This window comes from Peromyscus maniculatus, chromosome 2, assembly GCF_049852395.1.
Source record: "Peromyscus maniculatus bairdii isolate BWxNUB_F1_BW_parent chromosome 2, HU_Pman_BW_mat_3.1, whole genome shotgun sequence".
NCBI lineage: Eukaryota > Metazoa > Chordata > Mammalia > Rodentia > Cricetidae > Peromyscus > Peromyscus maniculatus.
The window spans coordinates 60,235,403-60,261,147 of NC_134853.1; the positions used below are offsets into that span (position 1 = coordinate 60,235,403).

At 37.8% G+C, this 25,745-nt stretch overlaps 1 protein-coding gene across 2 annotated transcripts in view; it reads right to left on the reverse strand.

Annotated features, from left to right (window-relative positions):
* Znf292 (zinc finger protein 292) overlaps positions 1 to 25,745 on the reverse strand; it is an 80,641-nt gene that overhangs the window by 19,292 nt on the left and 35,604 nt on the right. For both annotated transcript variants that reach the window (XM_006975317.4, XM_076564040.1), the window contains exons 2-5: positions 16,454 to 16,608; positions 16,184 to 16,262; positions 15,946 to 16,081; positions 3,172 to 3,374 (exon numbers count right to left, since the gene is read on the reverse strand). In XM_006975317.4, the coding sequence (XP_006975379.2) occupies positions 3,172 to 3,374; positions 15,946 to 16,081; positions 16,184 to 16,262; positions 16,454 to 16,608 (573 nt within the window). The remainder of the gene's footprint in view (positions 1 to 3,171; positions 3,375 to 15,945; positions 16,082 to 16,183; positions 16,263 to 16,453; positions 16,609 to 25,745) is intronic.

A 25,745-nucleotide genomic window follows, 5' to 3' on the forward strand; every position in this document is an offset into this window, starting at 1 on the left:
TAAAAACTTTTCATAACATGTTAATAACAATAACATGAGCAAACTCTTTATTGGGGCCAGCTTCTTCAGAATTAGCATGGATAATCGACACAAGAGCTTGCTGAAGAGATACTACCAAGGGTTAAGTGTCACTTAAACCAAAATTGCTTGGAACCAGATATGCATTACCTTTCAGATTTTTAAAATTATTTTCATATATACAATGAGATATTGGATTTGGGATTCAAATCTGAACACAAAATTTCTTTTCACATCTTATACAACTGACCTTCACCCACACTCTCCTACCCGGAGAATGTGACGTGGAAAATGGTGAGTAGAGAGAAAACAAGAGGGTGAGGGCATGGGCATAAACAAGCAAACAAACAAACCTTATGTGTTTATTCTAACGATAAAATCAACTACAAACTGGATGTAAACTAACGCTGCCAACTATTTCTACTATCTATGCCAAGAATCCATGAAAAGCTCATTAGTTCAAGAGAAGTCAGATGAACATCCCTTTCTTATAGCACCATTAAGTCTGACATCCACCAGGAACAGTGCTATTACTATTAGGAAATAGTTAATCGCGTGCCTCACAGACGCACATGGACAAGAATTTCCTCAGGACTATCAATCCAGTGACTCTTAATTAATTCTATCCCCATAATCTCTAAGGAGCATGCTTTTAAAATTCAAATCTTATGCCAAGCAAAAGAAAAGAAAACGAACGAAAAGTCTGTATGTGAAGTGGAGAATAGAATATATTTGTGAACACAATCCCTAAGTGGGGATAGTATCTCTTGTAAAGTTTCAATGTGCAGGTGACTTGATTACTTTTTCCTTGTAGCAGAAATAATGAGCCTGGCTGACTAATCAATTTTAAAACATTTTCCTCATATGGACAAATATTTGAAACTTCAAATATGTTTCTAATATAAATATTACAAAAGCAACCTATTGCCGGGTGGTGGTGGCGCACACCTTTAATCCCAGCACTTGGGAGGCAGAGGCAGGCGGATCTCTGTGAGTTCGAGGCCAGCCTGGGCTACCAAGTGAGTCCCAGGAAAGGCGCAAAGCTATACAGAGAAACCCTGTCTCGAAAAATCAAAAAAAAAAAAAAAAAAAGGCAATCTATTTTTCAGAAAACAGTGTTTAACAAGAATATCTTTATATACCGAGACCCTGAAACTTAATCACTATGACTGACATTTTTCCTTGGGTGGAGGACACAGAGATCTTAATGAACCATGCTTAAGAACAAGAAAAAAAAAAATCAAAACAGTTAATTCTACCTGCTTAATAAATGAAAAGGAGAATAGTATCACTGCCTAACATCAGAGATCCCTAAGATCCCCAGGGATCTTCTGGAGTATGTCCCAGAAGAGGCTGCTGCTACTTAACTCTAGATAATTACACCAAAAAAGAATAGGATGAGGATTTCAAGATCTGGTTATTTAAAGATCTAGAAACAAACTCAGTATTCACCTTCCACGGTAATCGAATAACTGCATCCTTAGACAGCTCTCCATTAGCAGGCCTCTTTAGTGCAAGGACCACACACCTCGTTTGCTGGCCACCCCTCCTACCCACTGTATAGAACACACAGGGTACATTTAACGCCACCCACATTTCAAAGGCTATTATATGAAATTTTTATATTTGTCAGTTGTCATTTTCAACTAATAAGAAAGCTTCAGTTTTAAATTTGCTCTCATACATGGCAATTGAAAAATGCAAACTGTCTGGGAAAATAAAAAAAAAACAGTAAAGAGAAATAGTTATAGATTAGACAATGTCTAAACTAATAGAATAATGTCCAAGACTGGGAGCCTATGTTTTACTTCATTCAGTTTAGAAACTAGCTGGAACCACTCTTCCTCATTTTTCTAATATTTTCACCATATCCATGAACCTTATTCATCATCTATCTTAATTTTCATTCACGAGAAAAAGCACATAGACATCAGACAATCTCTACCCTCACACAGGCATTCACCTCTAAAGTAATCATGTTCTAAACTCTAATTACAGGCTTCTCTGTCTTCTAGGTACTGTACATAGGATATGTTTGATAATTGTGCTCTTCACCTTGTATTTCAGCGTTTCCTTTAACATATTAAGTCCTTTGACATGTAAGTCCATAAAAAGTTCCTTAAGTCTTGAGAATTTCCTATCAGTATACAATGAAATATGATCATGATGACCCTCATCTCCCTTCTCCAATTCCTCAATCTTAAAAACAAACAAATCCAGTGACTGCTGCCCATGTGTGTATGAGTGTGAGGCCATTCTCTGGTGCATGGGAATTTGATCAGCACTGCCCTCCCACCCCATCCCCCTTTCTGCAACTACACACTGCTAATAACTCCTTAGTAAGGGGAGGAGCCTGAAGATAATCTGCCCCCATCTATGCAGAATTTTGGCAGGCCTGACCTCAGCAATTCCTTTTTCTTTTACTGCTCTTATACAGGAGAGATGTAAGACACTTGAAAACAGTGATCATACAGTACTACAGTAATAAACACAGTTCAATACACTATTACTCTATCTAAATTCTTTAAACACAAAATGCTATTTCAACTTTTAATTATAAAATCAAGTAAACAAAAATGCAGAATTCCCTTTTAGTAATAATTATACTTCCTGATTTTTGTGCAAATTCTGCACTTCATACCAAATGAAGTTAAAATAGAATTTTATAAAAAAAATACACATTTACACTAAACATTTAGTTTTTGAGTGGTATATTTTATTATACAACATTGCATGTATATTTACATATAGTCTACATCTACAGAGATAATTTATATAACTTCTACCTAGGATTGCTTTTCTTGTTAAATAAGTCAGCTAAAAATGTTCTTAGTTATCCTAATGTCAAATAAAAATGAAGTTATGGCATAAATACTACTAAAAACTTGCCATGACACTAATAAGACATCATCATATTTCCTTTAATTTAGTCAACACAAACTATCCACATTATTTAAATCAGAAGGTCCAATCTATCACATATGAATATGAAAGCAGCTGAGATTCAATTGCCCTTACCCAGAAGCATACCATATTGTAAGACAGACATAAGTGCTCCATTATTTACAAGCAGGAAGTCCAAAACATTCTAATCTAAATCTAGTTAAAAAATAATTTATCCACTTAACAATTACTAACAAAAAATATACTCACCTCTTCGATTAGCTTTTCATTTGGTGATGATGTGCAAAGACAGACAAGGTAAGTTTGCTTAAAACTCCCTTTTGTACCAATCTCTGGATGCTCAGAACACAGCTTTGCTAGAGCAGTTGCTTGACTTAACTGATTTGTTTTGATTAGATGTTTAATTCTCATATCCAACAAGATGGGACCCTCAAAAGCTAAAAATTCATTCACTTAAAAAAACAAGACACAATAAATTATTAACATTTGGTAATTCATCTGTAATACAAATATTTAGAAGCAATTAAAAAACCCCACAGAAACTAAAACTTTTCCCTTTTGGCAATTTTCTACTACCGTCAGTAAGGATATCACACCATACTTGACTTTTTATGACTAAGAGGAGCTCATACTGCCCACCCAACCCCCTGAAATAGGGTCTTGATCTATATCAAGGCTATCCTCAACTCTCTCTGTAGCCCAGGATGGCTTTAAACTTGTGACCTGCCTGTCTCTGTCTCCCAAATGTTACGGTTACAGGCATGTGATGCCATTTAAGGCTTGCCAACTTTTTGTTTGTTTTTGAGGCAGGGTTTCTTTGTGTACCTTTGCTGTCTGGGAACTAGTTCTACAGACCAGACTGGCCTCAAATTCACAGAGACACGCCTGCCAGCGACAATCAAGTACTAGGAAAAAAGGTGTGGGGTGGGGCACCACCACCACGTCAGGCTTGCCAACTTTTAGAGGTACAGCGAATGTTTTTATTCTTAAAGCACCATTTTGTTGTTGATTTTTTTTTTTTCAGGGTTCAGGGGAAGGGGGAGTGAGGCACTGGGAGACAGGATCTCACTATATAGACCTGGCAGGTTTGGAACTTACTATGTAAACCAGGCTGGCCTTGAACTCAAAGAAATCCTCCTGCTTCTGTCTCTAGATTAAAGGTGTGTACCACCACACCTAGCTTGAATAAACTTGATTACACAAATATTTCTGCATCAAAATCTTTTAAAATTACAATAAATTATTATTCCCAATGCACTTATTCTTAAACAACCCAGAGCACCACACAATTATCTGGGTAATAATAAAGGGTACTCGGACATTCTTTGAATAAGAAATTCAACTAATACTTGGTTCAACGTTGACAATGTATTTACTCTTTTACAAAGGGGAAGTTTGTCTTTTTAACATGTTTTAAAATAAATAAAAATATGCACAAAAAATAGTACGAAATGGACAAAGTCTGCCAAAGGACAAATCCCTTCAATGCATTTGTGATTTAATCTATTTTAGTATATGGCTAAAACACTATGTACAATTTTTCCTATTCTGTTCAATCCTGTGCTCTTTGGGTTCTCGACAACACAAAGTCAATGTATCTGTGAAGGAGAATGCATGTTTTAACACGTACGGGTTTTGTTTTTGTTGTTTTTTTTTTTTTTTGGTTTGTTTTTTCAAGACAGGGTTTCTCTGTGTAGAACTGGCTGTCCTGGAACTCACTTTTAGACCAGGCTGGCCACGAACTCACAGAGATCCACATGCCTCTGCCTCCTGAGTGGTGGGATTAAAGCATTAAAGTTGGGCAACAACTATGAATTTAAACACTTTCCTAAGTTTTCTGTACCTGAATAAAAATCATGTTTAAACATTTATTTCTTGAAGGCTAGGCTAGCTTGAAGCCTTTAGGAAACTTCTAGGAACAAACAACTGAAATGTTCCGTAGATGAAACACTATTTTCTCTAACTATGAATTCCTGGAAGATGTATGCAATGAGAATCTAGCAGAGTCATAGAATCTGGGGTATACATTAGAATGTAACAGCTGTCTCTGTATCTAGGGTAACAGTAGAATGCATTAAGTGTTTGCTGAAGGTACTAGACCTTGAAGAAATCCTAATCGACAACTGTTTTCTATGATTTACACTTGTTTTTCTGAAGGGGTCTCCAGTCATTGCATGACTTTGGTCACAAGACTGTCCAGGCGCACTCAGAGGTCTTGAATAATTGGGTACTGCAAACAGTGCACACACAATAAGAACTAAAGGTTGAGGGTGTGGTGATTTCCTTCAGAGGAGACATAGAATAGATCAAAGGGGCTGTGGTTATGAGGAACTTGTACCCCAAACACAAGCTTTGTGTATAATCAATAAATATGCTTCTGAACAGAGGTTCAAGATTCAGTTCAGAGAAACTGTTCCTCCCCGCATCCAGAAACCCTAAAACGACATTCTGGGATGAATCTCCTTCGAATGGTCCCCAGAACACAGAATACCCAACAGATCTATCTAGTAAGTAGCTTGTGAGATGGTCCTTCATTTTCAGCATCCCATGTTCCCTTCAAAACCTTTATTTTTAGTTTTTCTCTGCTTTACTAGGAAAAGACATGTCTATAAATCACCATTACTGATTCCTCAGTATTAAAGTCACAAATATTTAAACAATAACACAGATTTCCAAATTTAAATCTTTACTCCAGCCCAGACCTCTGTACACTCTAGTCAATCTTTACACTGAATCAAAAAGAAACTATAAAGACTGAACATGGATAAATAAATCAGATGTACAAGTATCTAGTGCCTCAGTACCTGACATGAATGTAATTCATTTCTTTTTTTAGTTCTACGTGACACAGTTAGGACATTTATATTTCAGTATATTTTCAGTTAAGTTCACTACCAAAGCAAACTCTAAAGGTTTTTAATAACTCTAAAATAGAGTTAAAATCAGGTTTTTCTGACTATTTATGAGTAACTGACATTAAGAAAAACAAAGCTTTGGCCTGCCCCCCCCCCCCCGCCCCCTTCCAAAAGGAAATCCAGAGATACAAAATCTGGAAATTGTTACAAATTCTCCTGTGGAAACTCATAATCAATAGAATCTGGAAGATAGTGGTAAAGAATTTCAAAGTAGCAAGTATCTAATAAAACTGATGGCATTTCCTAAAGTCAATTTTAAATATTCCCTAATAAGTTTTTGAAGCAAGAATATGTAAAGATTAGAATGATAACCTGTGCTGATAACATGTTAAATCAGTGTATTAAAAAATAAGTATTAGGGTTCAGCAGCAAGAGCACTTGTTGCTCTTCGGGAAGCTCTATATTCTACTCCCAGCACCACAGAGTAGCTCACAGCCATCTTTGTAACTCCAGTCCCAGGGAGTTTGACACCCTCTTCTAACCTCCCCAGGCAATAGGTACACATGTAGAGCACATATATACATGCAAGCAAAACATACATATAAAATAACTAAATAAACAGGAAACAATTTTTAAAGAAATACTAAGTATCAATAGTAGTCTTAAATTTTTTTAAATCACAGATACTTATGTTTTAATGATGAGAAATCAATGGCACACGTAGAGAAAAATGGATTTCTAAGACACATAGAATATTAAGAACACTTATAACTCAAATTCACATTTTAGATGGCTATGCAGTAAGTAGATCTTTCTCCAAAGATGATATACAAACAGCTAATGTGCCCATAGAACATTACAAACTATCAGAGAAATGGAAGCCAAATGGCAATGTGCCACTTCATGACATTAGAACAGTCTAAGGGAAGAAAAGTGGTGGTGATAATATGGAGAAACCAGGAGCTATGTACTGTTATCAAGACTGTAAAATCACATAACCTCTAGAGTTAACAGCACAGCAGTCTGTCAAAAATTTATAACAAAACCATCCTATAATTCATCTATGCCACTTATGGATAGTACCTCAGAAGAACTAAAAGCATGCCTCAGAGATAATTGTACTCAGGCTTATAGCAGAAAGTGCTGTCTAGTTTTATGTCACCTTGAATCAAGCTAGAGTCATTTTGAAAAAGGAAAACTGGTGACGCCTTCACCAGACTGTCCCTGTTACATTTTCTTGACTGATGCAGGAGGTCCCAGCTCACAGTGGACTTCCCTGGGGGTTGTGGTGCTGGGGATGTAAGAAACAGGCTAAGCAAGTCAGGAGTAGGGAGCCATTAAGGAGAACCCCTCCAAGGCCTCTGCATCAGCTCCTGCCTCTGGTTCCTGGCGTGATGTCCCAGGATGATGGGCTACAAGCTGTGAGATGAAATAAACCCTTCCTCCTTCATCACCTCACTGAGGCACAGTTACTACTCATGGGCTAAGAGGTGCAGGTAGTATTTGGGAAAGCTTTAAGCTCTGACAATTCCCTTTGAAGAAGGAAGAAAGGTAATTACTGGGCCAAGACTCAATCAAAGGATGACAAGCTGACAAGAAGGCAACTCAACTATTTCAACAGAAAAGCAGGGGGAAGTGCTGAAGAACTCAGGGTGACTAAGTTTCATTTGATATTTCAAATGATACACACAAAAGAAAAACAAGTCTGAAGAAGTACTAACATGTAAAATGTTAGTAAAATTAAAACCCCAAACCAGCCTGTAACTCATCAAAATGTTAAAGCATTAAAGCTGAGGGAGGTGGTTTCTAGGGTAGGGCCTATTGCTTAAAATTAGGTAGTAGTTATGATAAAAGGAGAAATCATCTCATGAATTGTACATTAAGACTCTGATTTAAAAGAAGAAAAAACAGAATAATTTGAAACTGATAAACACTGCAATGTTCAAAATGAAGCCAGTGGTATATTTGCAAAACAGCAGAGAAGAGATGATTTCCCAGATATGAGTCTAAGAATGGCTTGTGACTTTCAGAAACATAAGTGACTACTGAGAACCAAAACAGAATTCATTCAACCCAAATGGGCTATACTTTTCAAGTAAATTATCTCAAAACAGATTAAAAAAAAACAAAACAAAACAAAACACTTGAGTAAAATGGGAAACTATGACATCTAGAGAAAAATACAAAAGAAAAATCCGTATGATGTTCAATTTGGTGATTCCTAAAAGGGAATATTGAAAATCTGGCCCTATTAAAGAGGAGACCTGCTCTATCAGTGACTGTTAGAGGGAAGGCTAAGACACAGTAAAATAACTCACCTATAAAACATACAGTATGATGAAGGATTTGTACTCCACAACAGTTAAATTCCAAAAGAAAACAATATAGTTAAAAAAATATAGGCAATGATCTATCTGAACAGGTTCGGTATCAAAGATGTCCAGACGGCAAATGTGCACCTCTGAAAGGATACTGGATATCATCTACCACTGCAGAAATGCTAACTAAAATAATGTGCTATCTCCAGAAGCCTATCAGATGGCTAAAACACCGAAAGTAGCCAAGTGCTGGTGAAAGTTCTAGAGTAACAAAAATTATCACCCAATCCTGACAAAAATACAAAATTCCATAAAAATATTTCAGAAGACAGTTTGGCAGTCTCTTAGAAAGCTCAACATAGTTTTACAAGATGCATTAATCAACTCTTAAGCATTTTCCCAACTCATGTGGAAACTTGTAACTACACAGAAACCTACATATAAACATTTAGAGTAGCTTTGTACAAACCACTAAAAATGATGGTGGTCAGTAAGTAAATAAATCATGGGACATCTGTACAATGATATATGAACCAATAATGAAAGGATTAACTATGAAGTCACACAAGACAAAGAAATGTTAAATGTATAGTTATGTCCAAGAAACCAAACAGAAGGCTGTAATTATACGGCACGGAAAAGGCCTAACTACAGACACAAATGGAACAGTAGTTGTCAGGTTTTGGAGAAAGATGAACAGGTGATGTATAGATATTGTTTAGGACAGTAAAACTATTATGGATGGACATGTAACACAGTTTTTGTCAAAAGTTTACATCAAAATAACTTTACATCAAAAAGACTGTTAAAGTATTTGGATTCCAAAAATTGAGAAGTAGAATAGTCCAAGATAGATTGTAGACTATGAAGACTCGATTGATGGAACTTAGCGACAGCTTATCTACCTAACGTGAGGCTGCAGCTGGAGCTCTACTATGAAAAGGAAAAAAAGTTTATTGACGGGTGGCGGTGGCACACGCCATTATTCCCAGCACTCAGAAGGCAGAGGCAGGTGGATCTCTGTGAGTTCTAGGACAGCCAGAACTGTTTCACAGAGAAACCCTGTCTCGAAAAACAAAAACAAAAACAAAATTTAAAAAAAAAAAAGTTTGGGAGGGAGTCTAACTATATGACAACAAATGTGTAAAGAGCATACACTAGAGATGGAAAAAGAATAACTAAGAGTGTAGTAATGCATTAGCACTGGACATATCAGTATAAACTAAGAACAAAATAGATCCATTTATTTACTATACAGATATTAGATTTAAGTATATATGTACACACACACACACACACACACACACACACACACACACACACACACACACACGCATACGCACAGAGTCCACTTAGGGTACCCAGAGAAAGTGACACCACAATAACAAGAAACACATCCAGTGACCCAGGAGCCAAGGAAATACGCAGGAGAAGCCTAGAACATCTTGTAATAAGAGAAAACAAGGAAACCCATTGGTGATAGGGTTATATCAATGCAATCAGGAAAAATGAACAAGTCCTACCCAAAAGCTAGAGTAATTTGAGCTATAAAATAACAGTAGTATTAGGCTCTAATTAAAGTATTTTTAAAAATGTCCATGAGTTCACACTAATATTAAATAAAAGAGCAAGTAAGTAAATGGAGAAAACATAAATATGTGTAGAGTTTTGAACAGGGATATATGGATTCTGCTCTCTCCAGGAGGTTGAGGATAATTTCCTACCTCTTAAGTATGGGATGTACATAAAAATATCCTTCAAAGATCACTATAGTAGGGGCTGGAGAGATGGCTCAGCGGTTAAGGGCACTGGCTTCTCTTTCAGAGGTCTTGAGTTCAATTCCCATCAACCACATGGTGGCTCACAGCCATACATAATGAGATCTGGTGCCCTTTTATGGCCTGCAGGCATGCATGCAGGCAGAACACTGTATACATAATAAATAAATTAAAAAAAAAAAAAGGAACTGTCTCTCACCAACAACTTCTAAAATCAAGCCTCATTAAAAAAACAAACAAACAAACAAACAAAAACAAAACCAAAGATCATAACATGGGAGGAAGATCCACCTCAGAGAATGGAAACTGACACACTCGGCTAGGCAGGCTGTCAAGGTTCACATCAACAATGGTGAAATCATGCTGACATGATGTGAGAACAATGGCATTCTCCCTCTGTGGTCCTTTCCCCCAAGGCCTGAACCCCGATGTGATCATACGAATATCAAGTTTCAAGGAAGGAACACTGCACAAAATATCCCCATCAGTATTCATCAAAAGTGTCAAGATCATCAAGGTAAGGTCTGAAAAGCTATCACACCAAGAGGAACCGAAAGATGACTAATGTAGTGTGTTATCCTGAGTTGGTTCCTGGGATAAACAAAAGCTGTTAAGTAAAGGCTATGGAACTCTGAATGAAGCACTGGACTTCATTAATAATACATAGTTACATTGGTTTATTAATTCCGGGCAATGGACCATACTAACATAAAACATTACTGCTTCATTAATCATCTCTAAAGGTATAAAGACAGTAAATAAGGCTGAGCATTGAGGATCACAACTGTAATCTCAGCACCCAGGAGGCAAAGGATTGCAGCAAGCTGGAGGCCAGCATATCTCAGAGAAATAAGATAATACAAAAAATAATAAATAAAGTCAAACTTACTTCAATACTGAACATTCTTGCTTAAGATAACTCTGAACAATGGTATGGTCTTTCACCAAATACTTAAAGAGAAAAGTAGAGAACTGTGGACCAGATATAAGAAGAAATAGGTATATCTGATAAAGCAACGATTAAGTAATATGGATAAAATGACTGGAGGCAGATAAGAAGCTAAGAATACACAAGAGCCTCAATTTCTTCCCCACCTCATCCCCAGTAGTAGAGGATCATACATAGAGCCTCGTGCATACTAAGCAGGTACTTATCAACTAACTAGCCTTTGGGTTGTTTGAGGCAGGATCCCAGAGCATGGCTCAGACCAGTCTTCAATTCATTATGTAGCCCATGCTGTTTTCAAATTTAAGATCTTTCTACCTCTAAACTACTAGAATTAGAGACATATACTAATGTGGTTGGCTTTAAGTGGTCCTTTTTATTGTTATAATTAGGGACCCTGGCTGTACAGCTGTATGCTAGTAGATCTGCTAATGATAGAAACTGAGAAAGAAAAACACCTTGAATAATACAGTACCCAAGTAATCTTGATAAGTTGGGAAGACTGAATGAATGTAGTAGTCAAGTTAGCTTTAAAAAGTCATTGATGTGGGTCTGAAGAAATGGCTCGGCAGTTAAGAGCACTTGCTGCTCTTCCAGAGGACCCAGGTTTGTATCCCAGCTCCCACATCAGGCTCATAAACAGCTCTAACTCCAGCTCCAGGGGATCCAATAGGCCTCTTCTGGCCTCCACAGGTAGACACGCAAATAAACAAAAATAAAAATAAAAATTAATATTTAAAACATCATTTATGTACTAAAAAATAAAAGTATAAGACAGGAGACCGGGGACATAACAACCCAAGAGCAACAATGAGTGGGGCTGAAGAAATGACTGCAGTTTGAGTACTTGCTGTTCTTGCAGAGTACCTGCGTTCAGTTCCCAGCACCCACACTGGGTGGCGCGCAACTGTCTATAACTCTAGTTCTAGGGGATTTGAAACTCCTGACCTCCTGGGGCACCCACCCATGTGTACCTACCCATATGCACACATACATATACATATAATTTAAAATAAAATTTAAAAAGAAAACTAACCTTGTGTGACTATAGTGATTTCAATGACTTGTGAGAAATGGCTAACCAAAAACATAATTGTCACTATATTAAGTACAAATTATTATAATGAATGGGGTGACCTAAAGCTCACCTTATCATATTTGGGATACAGACTAAATGTTGACAGCACAATTCAAAAACACAAAGAACATATATCTAAAGGAAAAGAATCATGACAGCAGATGTCCATGTGACACCAACTTGCATGGCTATGACAGTGGTCTTTAAAAATCTCAGTTGTAGGGGCTAGGGAGATGCAAAATACTTGCTGTTCAAGCATGAAGAACCTGAGTTTGATCCTTAGCACTTACATAAAAAGCTGGACATAGTAGTGTGGGCTTGTAATCACAGGGCTGGAGAGGAGACAAGATTTATGCAACTCACTGGCCATCAATCAGTCTAGTTGAATGATGACCTACAAGTTCCAGTAAGAGGACCTGTCTCAAAAAATAAATTAGATTCTCCTACTCCTAAAGTATGACATCCAACACTATTCTCTTCCTTCTATTGGTACTGACACATGTCCACTGATACCTATACAATGTATGTGACTTGTGAAAACATATGCATACACACACACACACACACACACACACACACACACACACACACACACACACACACCCCTAACCCTCAATTACAGACTGTAGATGAAGCTCAAATGGTAGAGTGCCTAGCATGCGCAAGGTCCTGGCTTGATTCCCAGTACTACATAATCAGGGCATAGTGGTACCTAACTATAACCTCAGCATTTAGGAGGTGTGATGCAAGATGGGGGATGGGGGAACCACAAGTTGGAGGTCATCCTCCACTTAGTTCAAGACCAGCTTAGAAACAGTGCCCTATCTAAAAGACAAAGACTTCTCAAATGTAATTCTCACAATCAAGATTCTCTTAATAGGCTAAGAGTGGAATGAATTATAGATACCATTCTTGGCGTTTAGAGTGATTTCATTTTTCAGTGATGTTTCAGAGGGGCATTAAAATAGGAAAACAAATAAATAAGCATTAAGTAGCTTTCCTATTCAGTTATAACTAAAGAAGGGCACAAGCAGTATGATAAGAAAGTCTACCTATTCACTTGAAGCCAGGTGGTGGCTCATACCTTCACTGGGAATTTAAGGCAGAAGGATCATCGTAAGTTTGAGTCTAGCAGGGCTTACACACTAAAACCACTACTTGCCTTATGCTGATTGACTAGTTCCGCATTCTAGGAGGCTCAAACCCCAAAGGGAAGCCATATCTGCAGTTTCTGAGCTCTGTCTATGGTTTGCTGTTGTTATAGTTTAGCCTGAATTTAGCAGATCGGGCAATGAACGAAACTCAGGGTTAAGTGGAGTGCCACTGTTCAATACTCCATCAAAATGACCAGGGCCTTACTACAGACTAACAAGGGCGGCCCTTAGAGGCCTGGCCACTGGGTGCTGACTCTCCTGTGTGCACTCTCCAAAGGCTATCTCAGGCTAAATGAGAAGACCGGACAGAGACTCTTAGACATAAAAGTCGTCCATCCTTGTTTCACCACATTTGAAATTTGAAGTAAACTAGCACAGAGATGCCAAAATTTAATTCCTTCAACTTTTTCAAGGGAGAAAATAAATATATACTTGTGGTTTGCATGGTTATTCACTAAAGCTGCTTCCAAAACAATACAGGGCTAAGTAAACACCCAAGATTATGGCTGCAGAGTCTCTCAAGCCAACAACTGTTTGCTTCCTACGTTGTACTAAATGTGGTCACCTGCAATCCACCTCGGTAGCGAGTCCTCCTGGCTGCACAGTCCACATTACTCCAGTGGCTACACGGGGTTATGATTAAGAACTAAAACAGCAAAGAGAACGGCGGGCGGAGCCATTTGCTAACAGCTACCGTGTCAAAAACACGCAGTGAGGAACTGAGCACACTGTCTCTGAAACTGCAGCAACCCTCTGAGAAGGTGGAGACTCCTTTTTCTCAGATTTAACAAAACGTGTGAGTTTGGCAAAATGCTACTGAGAAACTGAAAATAGAAAGAGAGGCTAATCCTTTATTTAGGTTGGCTATAATTTTACTTTTATTAGGGTACTTGTAATAGGACATAAATACTAGAGAAGTTCAGGACTGGACTTTAATTCTTAGCTCTGTCTCATATCACTAGAAATGTGATACAGAAAGATGACCAATCTTTTTAAGCCTCTTTTTACTCATCTGTAAAACAAGGGACAATAAATCCTACCTTTATCAGAGGACCATTTTAAAAGTTAAAAGGACACATAGAAACACAACTGAATGCTGTTATGAGCTATACTTAAAATAATTTGACATTACTATTAACATGTATATCTAATATTTCCAAAACCAAGATTAAAAGTGTAATTTGATATTAGAAATAAAGCATGTTGGTATCAACCTATTAGATAGCAATCTAGTATGTCAAATGCAAATAGTTAAGATTTGTTGCTCCAAAATTGTTGTTGTTGTTGTTGTTTTAAATAATGTTCAGCCAAGAAGGGTGACTTCTAACTATAATCCCAACATTGGGAAGCCTGACGTTTCAGGCTATTCTCAACTATACAGTGAGATCCTATCTAACATGCCACCATCACCACCACAAGTAAAATAAATAAAATCTTGTACTGGTTTGAAAGAAAATGGCTCCCACAAGGAGTAGCACTATTAGGAGGTGCACTTTTGTTGGAGTAGGTGTGGCCTTGTTGGATAAAGTGTGTCACTTATGGGGGTGGGCTTTGAGGTCTCCTATGCTCAAGCTACACCGATGTGGCACAGAGTCACTTCCTGTTGCCTGCAGATCAAGATGCAGAACTCTTAATTCCTTCTCCAGCACCATGTCTGCCTATACACCACTATGTTTAACACCATGATGGCAGATGGTCTAAACCTCTGAAACTGTAAGCCAGCCCCAATTATGTTTTCCATTATAAGAGTTGCTGTGGTCATGGGGTCTCTTCAGAGCAACAGAAACCCTAACTAAGACAGATCTACTCTCCATTTCTCTATGGCCTTAATACTACATAGACCTGGATGTCCTTAGAAGAAGGGTAAAGTATGGTGGAGAAGGCAGAAGAGAAGAAAGGAAGGAACCTCTTGCCTGAAAGAATACTTAGAGATGAATAGATGAAGAGTACAAGGAACGTTCATTAACACTGGCTTAAATCCCCATCTCATGACCTTATAACCTACCGTCACAGAGCAAAATTACCTAGACTTTGGCAACAGATAAGAAGAAAAGCAGCAATAATGAAAGAGGTAGATAGTGATAACTATATGCCCTTTTCTACTAGCCATGCTAATTTCTAATTACTCTAGTTAACTATCTATTCACTATTTTAAGGTTTAGGGTGAAATCTATACTAACTTTCAGAAATAGTCTTTTTTGTTTTTGTGTTGTTTTGTTTTGGAGACAAGGTCTCACTACGCAGCTCCGGGTAGCCTGAAACTCTCTATTTAGGACAGGGTGGCCTCACACAGAGATCGTCCCTCTGCTTGCCAAAATAATTTTAAGTAATTTAAAGAAAAAATTTCTAGGAGACAGTCGTGCTGCTTTCTTTGTGGTATAGCTTTAAATGTTGTCTAATACTTGTGACTTAGCTATCTACTTCAGGCATTACTGGGATAGCTGATAGTTTGAGTTTAACAGGGATCTTTACTGCCTGAGCTCATAAAACAACAAACACAGTAAGACTTGCAAAAATATGACAGAATTAACCTTAGAAACAGAAGACCTCAGAGTTCCAGCAGTGACAGTTCACTCTTATCTGGAAAAAAATCAGGTGCTGCCTTATTTCTGCTTCTTCATCTGTCAAATGAGTTTATCATTACACACAAATTACACTGCTACCTGCTAGGTACTATAAAAAGATCTCTTCTGATAAAAAGATGTTGAGAAAAAACTTCAGTTTTGGTTATTCTGAATTCCTATAAATACATCTTCCCCCAAATAAAGTTGAAGGGCCTTCACACAAAATTTAATTAAATGAGTCTCCTTTGATACACCTTGACATGAGTTATACTTGTTTTTCCTAGGCTAATGATTCATTTGTTTTTCCTTCTCTCTCTCTGGAAAATTTACCTTTATCCTTATCCAATGGTTCCTGGGAAAGAATAGTGGACAGTACCGCGTTTTTCCACACCCCAGTCTCCTGAGCTAGAGTAGCTAAGAAATGCAGCTCACCGCTGCCGCTCTCCATCAGCGTCTCATGAGCTACCTATAAATATTAAATAGACACATCATTTAGATGCTTTCAAGTTTAACCAAATCAGCTCAACTCATTAAACTATATCCATATTTAATACGTCAATAAGCTCACCTGCACCAATGTCTGAAACTGTTCCCACTGTTTATCTGATAACTCAACAGGTAGACATAATAAAAGTTCAACACAGCTTCTAAAAAAGAAAAGAATACAAATGATTATTGAAAGTAAAAGTAAAACAAAACCAATAATTCTTGTATCAGTAGAGTCTTCATTAACTATTTTAAATAAAATCTACTTTAAATTAAATAGTCATAAAGCCTGAGAAAACAAAGTTTAAGAAAAAATTATGGTCCTTGATTAATTTTTCACAGTGCTACTTACAATGCCAAGCGTTCCAGAACCAAGGCGACACTTTCACATTCAGAGGTGAGGTATGGTCGAGCTTTAACATAACTCTGGATGGCCACTGTGTATACCTCCAGTAAAGGTAAGGGGTCTTCTGAGGTTTTCCATTTCTCTGCATATTCAAGGAGTGTCTGTTTTAGAAGGAATAATAAAACATATTCAAACGTAAATAAAAACTACACATTGACTAATTCAACTTTTTTTCTTTTCCAACCATTTTGGACAAACATGTTTCCAAAAATTTTGAAGGACAACAAAAAAAGCAGTTTGTGCCAGGTAGTGATCTCACCCATCTTTAATCCCAACACATGGGAGGCAGGTACATCTCTGGGAGTTCAAGACCAGCCTAGTCTACAAAGCAAGTTCTAGGATAGCCAGAGCTGTTAATACAGAGAAACCCTGTCTCAAAAAACCAAAATAAATAAACAAACTCTTTCAAAAAGCGGTTTGATCCGGGCAGTAGTGGCGCATGCCTTTAATCCCAGCACTCGGGAGGCAGAGCCGGGTAGATCTCTGTGAGTTTGAAGGCAGCCTGGCCTACAGAGATCCAGTACAGGCACCAAAACTACAGAGAAACCCTGTCTCAAAAAACAAACAAACAAACAAACAAACAAAAAAAAAACCAGGAAAAAAAAGCAGTTTGTATTAAATATTAAAGATTTAGTCTTGTTTCAAAGAGATGAAAAATGAAGTGACTCACTAAGCAGCAGCAGCAGCAGCAGCAGCAGCAGCAGCAGCAGCAGCAGCAGCAGCAGCACCACCACCACCACCACCATTTCATCACAGCTGGTTTAAAATTGGGCAATACAGAACCAAGTCCACCATGCCATATAAACTCCCAGGCCTAGCTCCTGTCCAGAAACTCCTACACTGGCTTTTCTTGGTGAATCCTACCCACTCCCCAGAACCCTGTCCTACAAAGCCACTCCCTAAAGTAGCTCTCAACACTCAGTACCTGAAGCAGCCCCGCCTCAGGCAAGCTAGAACATCACATCAGAAACAACCAATAAAACAGATTAACATGCCAAAGCCACATCACACAACAAGAACAAAAAAGGCCAACCGTCTGACCCCAAGCCCACTAGTTTTGCAGTCACGTTCTCCAGTGAGAACTACCTGGATGAAGTCCAGGACACAGAATGCAAATGAACCGTCACAAACTATACCTTTATCAGAGACTTCAAGGTATTTAAAGAAGACTTACATAGCTCAATGAACCTAAAGAGGTTATCAGTCAGTTGTGTGATGGCCAAGAAATACAACATACACACTGAATGGAATGAAGAGAATTTAGGATTTGAAAAGTGAATTCAGTAAAATGACTAAGGCTAGTGGGAGTTGAAATTAAGATGAACCTTGTCCTGGTTTTGTTTGTTGTCAATTTGACACAGGAAACCAAAACTGGGAAATTGCCTCTGTCAGATTTGCCTATGGGCAAACCTCTGGGGCATCTTCTTGATTTCCGATTGATGTGGAAGGCCCAGTCAATTGTGGACAGTGCCAGCCCTGGACAGGTGGTCTTCAGTATAAGAAAGCAGGCTGAAGCCGGGCGGTGGTGGCGCACGCCTTTAATCCCAGCACTCGGGAGGCAGAGCCAGGTGGATCTCTGTGAGTTCGAGGCCAGCCTGGGCTACCAAGTGAGTTCCAGGAAAGGCGCAAAGCTACACAGAGAAACCCTGTCTCGAAAAACCAAAAAAAAAAAAAAAAAAAAAGAAAGCAGGCTGAGCGGCCATGAGGAGTAAGCCAGTAAGCAGCACTCCTCCAGCAGCACTGTGTGAGGTCCTGCCTTGAGTACCCTAGGTGATGGAGTATATTGCTTTTGGTCACGGCATTTTATCAGAGCAATAGAAAACCTAACTAAGACAAAAACTGAGAGCAGGTTTGTGGAACATTGCTTGTGACAGACCTGACCATGTTTTGGGGAGGACCATGGAAGGACTCTGGAACTGTGTGTTAGTTAGAAAAGCCATCAAGTGTTCAGAGCTTAATAAGCTATTGTGAGAATTTAAAAGATGGTAATAAAAAAAAAAAAGCAGTGAATCTGATTCAAGGCTTGGCTCATAAAGTTTCAGAGGGATATTCTGAAAGTCCCTTAAAGACCATCAGGGTCCTTAAATATTTTAATCACAAATCTGTGGTTCTGGTCAGCTGGGACTGAAGAATTAGCCATGATTAAGAAGAAACCAGCATCCTTGGGGTCAAATCTTCTGGGCAGAGTTTCCTGAGGTCCAGTACACAGAAGCTGTGGTCCGGAGGCAGCCAATGCTGTATTGTTCCTGGCAGCCAAATGTGGTGATATTTTATTTGTACTGAAATGTTATTTTAATTTTATGTTAATAAATAAAGTTGCCCTGGGGTCAGAGCTATTAGAGCCATAGTAAGAGCGTGGTGGTTAGAAGAGCTAGGTAGATTTCTGTGTGTTCAGGGATACAGCCAGTATTGGAGACATACGCCTTTAAGACCTGGAGGGCGGTACTTACAGGCAGTGATGAGGCAGTCATGTGGTTGGGTTTACAACCAATGAGAAGGCAGAACAGAAAGATTATTTAAACAGGGACACAGGAAGTACCTCCCTCTCTCTCGGGGAAGCTAGGAGCACTGGAGGAGGTAAGATTTTATCTCTGAGCTCTGACCTCTCGGCTTTCTTTTTTACATTGGCTCTGTGTTTCTTATTTTAACAATACGATTGGTTACATCTACATCTGGCGCCCAACGTGACAAGAATCCATTAAAAACTGCTTGGGGCCGGCTCCCTAGCCGGAGCAGCCGGCTCCCTAGCCCCGGCCCAGGTCTGGGCTCAGGCTGGACTGTGAGCTGCTTGCTTAAAGCCAGTGCTACAAACAGCTCAGGCCTGCCCTGCTAAACAGGGCCCCTGGCTGTAAAGCCAAGCCTTGACTCGGCTCAAGAGGGAACAAGTGGCTGGCTTTAAGCTTTAGCCGGCTACCCCTTCGCTTTCACTTTCACTTTCGCTTTCGCTTTTGCTTTCTCTCTGTCTCTCTGCTTCTGTCTCTCTCTCTCTCTCTCTCTCTCTCTCTCTCTCTCTCTCTCTCTCTCTCTCTCTCTGGATTCACACCTAGGACACTAGGTGGCTCTTTTGAAATTCGCTTGGATTTCTACTGTTCTATTCAGATTTGGTAAGTCATAAAGGAAACTATTTAAAAGACAAATTTTTTTCCACATTTAAAAAAAATGGGTTTCCTGTGTACATTTGAAGAAAATTGGGTTTTGAAGCCTGTATGGGTTCAACAATGGCCTTTAACAACAGAGAAACTCCAGGCTTTACAAGAGCTGGTACAAGAACAGTTAAATGCTCACCATATTGAACAGTCAACTAGCCCTTGGAATTCTCCTGTATTTGTTATTAAAAAGAAATCTGGTAAATGGAGAATGGTAACAGACCTTAGAGCAATTAACAAAGTAATTCAGCCGATGGGCTCTCTACAATCTGGAATTCCTTTGCCTACTCTGTTACCAAAAGGATGGCCTCTCATAGTTATTGATTTAAAAGACTGTTTCTTTTCAATACCCTTACAAGAAAAGGACAAAGAAAGATTTGCTTTCACAGTGCCTACTTATAATAATTCTCAACCGGTTAAAAGATTTCAATGGAGGGTCCTCCCACAGGGAATGTTAAATAGTCCAACTCTGTGCCAATATTTTGTACAACAGCCATTGGAAGTGATACGTAAAAAATTTCCTAAATCTATAATTTATCATTATATGGATGATATTTTACTAGCTGACTCAAATACAGATACTTTAGAAAGAATGTTTAAAGAAGTAAAGAAAATTTTGCCTTGCTGGGGATTACAAATTGCTCCTAAAAAAATACAAAGAGGAGATTCTATTAATTATTTAGGATATAAAATAGAGCTACAAAAAATTAGACCCCAAAAGGTACAAATTAGGAGAGATAGACTACAGACTCTTAATGACTTTCAAAGATTATTTGGAGATATTTCTCATCTACGAACTATTGTTGGGGTAAAAAATGATGAACTGACTAATTTGTTCAAAACCTTAGAAGGTGACAAGGACTTAAATAGTCCAAGAGAATTATCACCTGAAGCTGAAAAAGAATTGGCCTTGGTAGAAAAAAAAGTACATGAAGGGCACGTGGATCGTATTGATCCAAAACTGGATTGCATTTTGGTTATTTTACCTTCTAGGCATTCCCCTACTGGAATATTAATACAGAGGAAAGATATTATATTAAAATGGATATTTTTACCAAATAAACCAAATAAAAAATTAAAAACTTATGGGGAAAAAATCTCTGACTTGATTTGGAAAGGAAAATTGAGACTTCGTCAATTAACAGAAATAGACCCAACAGAAATTGTCGTACCTTTAACTAAGGAGGACATTGAAAAATTATGGACAGAAAGTGAACCTTGGCAAAGAGCTTGCAGTAATTTTTTGGGAAAAATTAACAGCAAATATCCCAAAAGCAACAAAATTGATTTTATAAAGAGAGCTGATTGGATCTTGCCTCGAATTGTACGGCAAAAACCCATATCTGGAGTTCGTACATTTTATACAGATGCCAACAAACAAAGAAAGGCAGGTTACAAATCAGAAAATTTAAGTAAAGTGGTACAAAGTCCTTATAATTCAATGCAAAAATCAAAATTGTATGCTATTCTGTTGGTATTAATGGATTTTTCAGAACCTCTCAACATAGTAACTGACTCTCAGTATGCTGAAAGAGTGGTATTACATATTGAGACTGCAGAATTTATCCCTGATGCTTCAGAATTAACTTCACTATTTATTCAATTACAAGATACAATCAGGAAAAGGAGTCATCCTTTATATATAACTCACATCCGATCTCATACTGGTCTGCCAGGCCCTTTAACACAAGGCAATGATGAGATTGATAAATTATTGGTAGGAAATGTGCTGGAGGCCTCAGAATTTCATAAAAAACATCATGTCAATAGTAAAGGTTTAAAAAAGGATTTTTCCATAACCTGACAACAAGCCAAAGAAATAGTAAAGAAATGTCCTACTTGTTCCTTCTATAATCAAACGCCATTACCAGCAGGATGTAACCCAAAGGGTACTCAGAGAAATAAAATTTGGCAGATGGATGTGTTTCACTTTACAGAATTTGAAAAACTGAAATATGTACACCACACTATCGATACTTATTCAGGATTTCAATGGGCAACTGCTCTGAGTTCTGAAAAAGCTGATTCTGTAATCACTCATTTGCTAGAAGTTATGGCCATCATGGGTATACCTGCACAAATTAAAACTGACAATGCTCCATCATATGTCTCTGTTAAAATGAAACAGTTTTTTGATTATTACAAAATAAAGCATATTACAGGTATACCACATAATCCTACAGGTCAAGCAGTTATAGAAAGATCAAACAGAACTCTAAAGGATATGCTAAATAAACAAAAAGGAGTAACAAAAACCCCCAAAAATAGACTGCATAATGCTCTATTAACTTTGAATTTTCTGAATGCCAATGAGAAAGGAACAACAGCTGCAGAGAGACATTGGGTAATAGAAAAAAACTACAGAATTAAATCAGCCTATATACTTTAAGGATGTGCTGACCTCAGAATGGAAGCCAGGGTATGTATTACGTTGGGGACGAGGTTTTGCTTTTGTTTCTATAGGAGAAGATAAGCTGTGGGTACCATCAAAATTGATAAAGGTTCGATTTGAACAAGAGAAACCTCTTAATTAGAGGAGGTGATAGTTCATCAACCAGCATGAACATCCAATTTAAACTAACTTGTACCTGTAACACATGTCTTTTCATTTAATCAGATAATAACTTGCCAAAAAGGAACATCCCCAAAATTAGTCTTGGGGGAAGGTTTTTGTTTTTGTCTTTTAGGAGAATGAAGGTTAAGGAATCTGAAGGACACAAGACAAATGAGACAACTGAAGAAAAGGGACAAATCATCTATCCCAGGAAACAGAGTATATTGGAGTATATGGCATATGGGTATATATTATCTAAAAAATTTTATGTCTTCTTAAATGTTTGTTTCTGCTTTTCTCTAAAGATTTAACACTATTGGTTTTCTAATAGTCCCAGTTCAATTAAAATTTAAAGCTGACTTTGGAGTTGGAGAATGGCTCTCTCCTTCTTTAAACTCAAGCATGTTGTTAAAATGAAAATACAAACTCCCTGTATCATGACAGAATAAAAGAGCCATTTTCTGCTATGGGACAGGACAAAAGCCAAATTAATTAAGGGACTATTCTATTACTAATCTCAACTCTTTGATTCTATTCTGATTCTTTAAACTTTTCTTAAAGTATAAATTTTATATCAAAATTTACAAGATTAATAGATACATATACATTTTAAACTTTGTTAAGATAGGAATGGTCATATAGAGTACTAACTAATTCTAGAAAAAAGGCTTCAATTAGCTGCATATATATGTCTTTGTGTTCGAGTCTCTTATCAGTTTTCTGCAGGAAATCACGGCCAGGCCTAACATCAACTGAAGTCTCCGGAAAGAAGATGGGGCCCCACAACAACAACAACAACAACAACAATTCCACGTGGACAATAATAATATCACTAAACTGACAAACATCATCTACAGATCAGCTTTGAACTACAAGGTGCTCAGAGCAATTTTGAGATGACTAGCTGAGATGATCCAGTCTCAAAGACTACTTAAATAAGGACTTGAGATAAGCCCTGAACTTTGGCTTTATACACAGACTGGATAATAATGAAGGATATAGTTACCTTTCCTAGAATTTGACAATTAACCTAAATTTTTCTTTCAGGATAAAGATAACTTCGCCCATACCCAGCAGGAAGCAATTTTAAGAATATGACACCCACATTGCCAAAGAAGTGGTGTGGGGCGGGTGGTTTTTTGGTTCTTTTAATGGGTTTTGGGTCTGGGATAATTTTCATTATTTAGGGGGGTAGGTTACAAGTTGTCAAGGGTTAGGAAAAAGGCTAAACAAAGGAGATTAGATTTAAGGTTCTTGTTTAAAAAAAAAAAAGAAAGAAAGAAAGAAAAGAAAAAAAAAGACAATTACTAGTTTTAAATAATTTACATTATTACCAACTATTAGGATATAAAGAAATGAAAGTTAGTAATTAGACATTACAATAGAAATTGTAGTCATATTAGATATGTTTTAAAAATTGAGCAGATGTATTTTAGACAGGTCATCTTCAAACCCTTCAGAGATCTACAGAATATGGCATTTAAAATGTTTTAATAACTTAAAAATTTTTCTTTTTTGAGACATGTCGGCTCCTGGCAGTACCAATCTACTTCAGAGAAAATATGGGCATTGAAGAAACTACATATGGAGTTAATTTTCATTGTGGCAAAAGTTAGCCACTGGACAACAAAGTATCCTCAAATCAACAGAAAAAATGGACAGACAGAACACGAAACAAAGGACTACCAATTCCTGCCAAAACAAGTGTGGTTATGGCTTTATCAGACGGCATCTTCTGAGGCCAGGACAATATGGCACCATCCCTGAAGTGGCCTTCACAATCTGGAAAAGGTACAGTGCCCTTTTCTTTGAAGGCAGCTGAACAGGCAGTGGGCCGATGGCTTCTGTTGTGCAATGGAACAGCAACTGAAAGCTCTCGCCTCTCAATAGTAGACTGGCATTTAATAGAGGGATGTGGAGAAGGGGATGCTTAGATGAAGCCATATATACACAGCCAAGAAGAATGGACAGCTGAATTCAAAAACCATCAACAATTTCCATAATTTAAAATCCTGAATCATGACATGACACTAGTGGAATTCAGGTGTTTCTGGTACATGGACTGCTCTCACCCAATGTGAGGTTGAACTGTTGACCTTGTGTACAACCTACTTCACAAATGAGTCTGTCAGATACGATAAGCCTATAGGCTGAAGATGATGCCCCAACACTGTGGAGAAACCTCAGGTGACTGTCCAGGCAGCTGGCTGTTTCTGTCAACTCACAAAATTTTTGGAAGTTGCTTTTGTGCACTTCCTATTTTTATTTTTGTTAGCTAATATTATTTCCTTCTTGGGTCTCTGAGGGAGTTGAAGATTAGTTAGTTATAGTTGAAGATTAATTAGGATAGAAAGTGAATTAGATACATTTTGGACTTACTAAAATAGGATAGATAAGGGAATTATTTTCTCTGATTTGTCAAATACAAATGGACTAGACATCGTTTAGGTATTTGTTACTTGTATATATTGTATATAGTTATTGTACTTTTGTATATAGTTTTTCTTTTGTTAGTTATAACCTTTTGCCTTTTTTCTTTTTATTAAAATAGAAAAGGGGAAATGTGGTGATATTTTATTTGTACTGAAATGTTATTTTAATTTTATGTTAATAAATAAAGTTGCCCTGGGGTCAGAGCTATTAGAGCCATAGTAAGAGCGTGGTGGTTAGAAGAGCTAGGTAGATTTCTGTGTGTTCAGGGATACAGCCAGTATTGGAGACATACGCCTTTAAGACCTGGAGGGCGGTACTTACAGGCAGTGATGAGGCAGTCATGTGGTTGGGTTTACAACCAATGAGAAGGCAGAACAGAAAGATTATTTAAACAGGGACACAGGAAGTACCTCCCTCTCTCTCGGGGAAGCTAGGAGCACTGGAGGAGGTAAGATTTTATCTCTGAGCTCTGACCTCTCGGCTTTCTTTTTTACATTGGCTCTGTGTTTCTTATTTTAACAATACGATTGGTTACATCTACAGCCAAACTTGGTCAAGTGTTAGTTTCCCAGGTGTTACTGGTGTTGAAGAAATGAAGGAGTCATGCCATAGTTGAAGAAGAAAAATAAATAAACAAAAACAAAAAACTTTCTATGATATAAACAGACAAGGAATTTATGTCCAACAAACTAGTCCTACAGAGAATACTGTAAACAATACTTAATGCGGGAGAGAGGAATAAACATAGCCAATAGACTATAGAAAGAAAACAAAGGAAGCTATAATGACTAAAACACAAGATATGACAATATAAACAGTATGTGTGCACGTGAGTGTGTATACACACACACACACACACACACACACACACACACACACACACACACACACACACACACACCTATTGACAGTAACTTTAAATGTTAATGGTCTCAATTCCCCAATCAAAAAACATGAATGGAATAAGAAACAAAACCCAAGCTGGTTAAGGCCTTTAATCTTAACCAACACTGGGAAGGCAGAAGCAGGAGGATTAGTTGAGGCCAGAATGTGCTACACAGTGCATTCCATAGAGACACTGTCTCAAACAAAACAAATTAAAAAA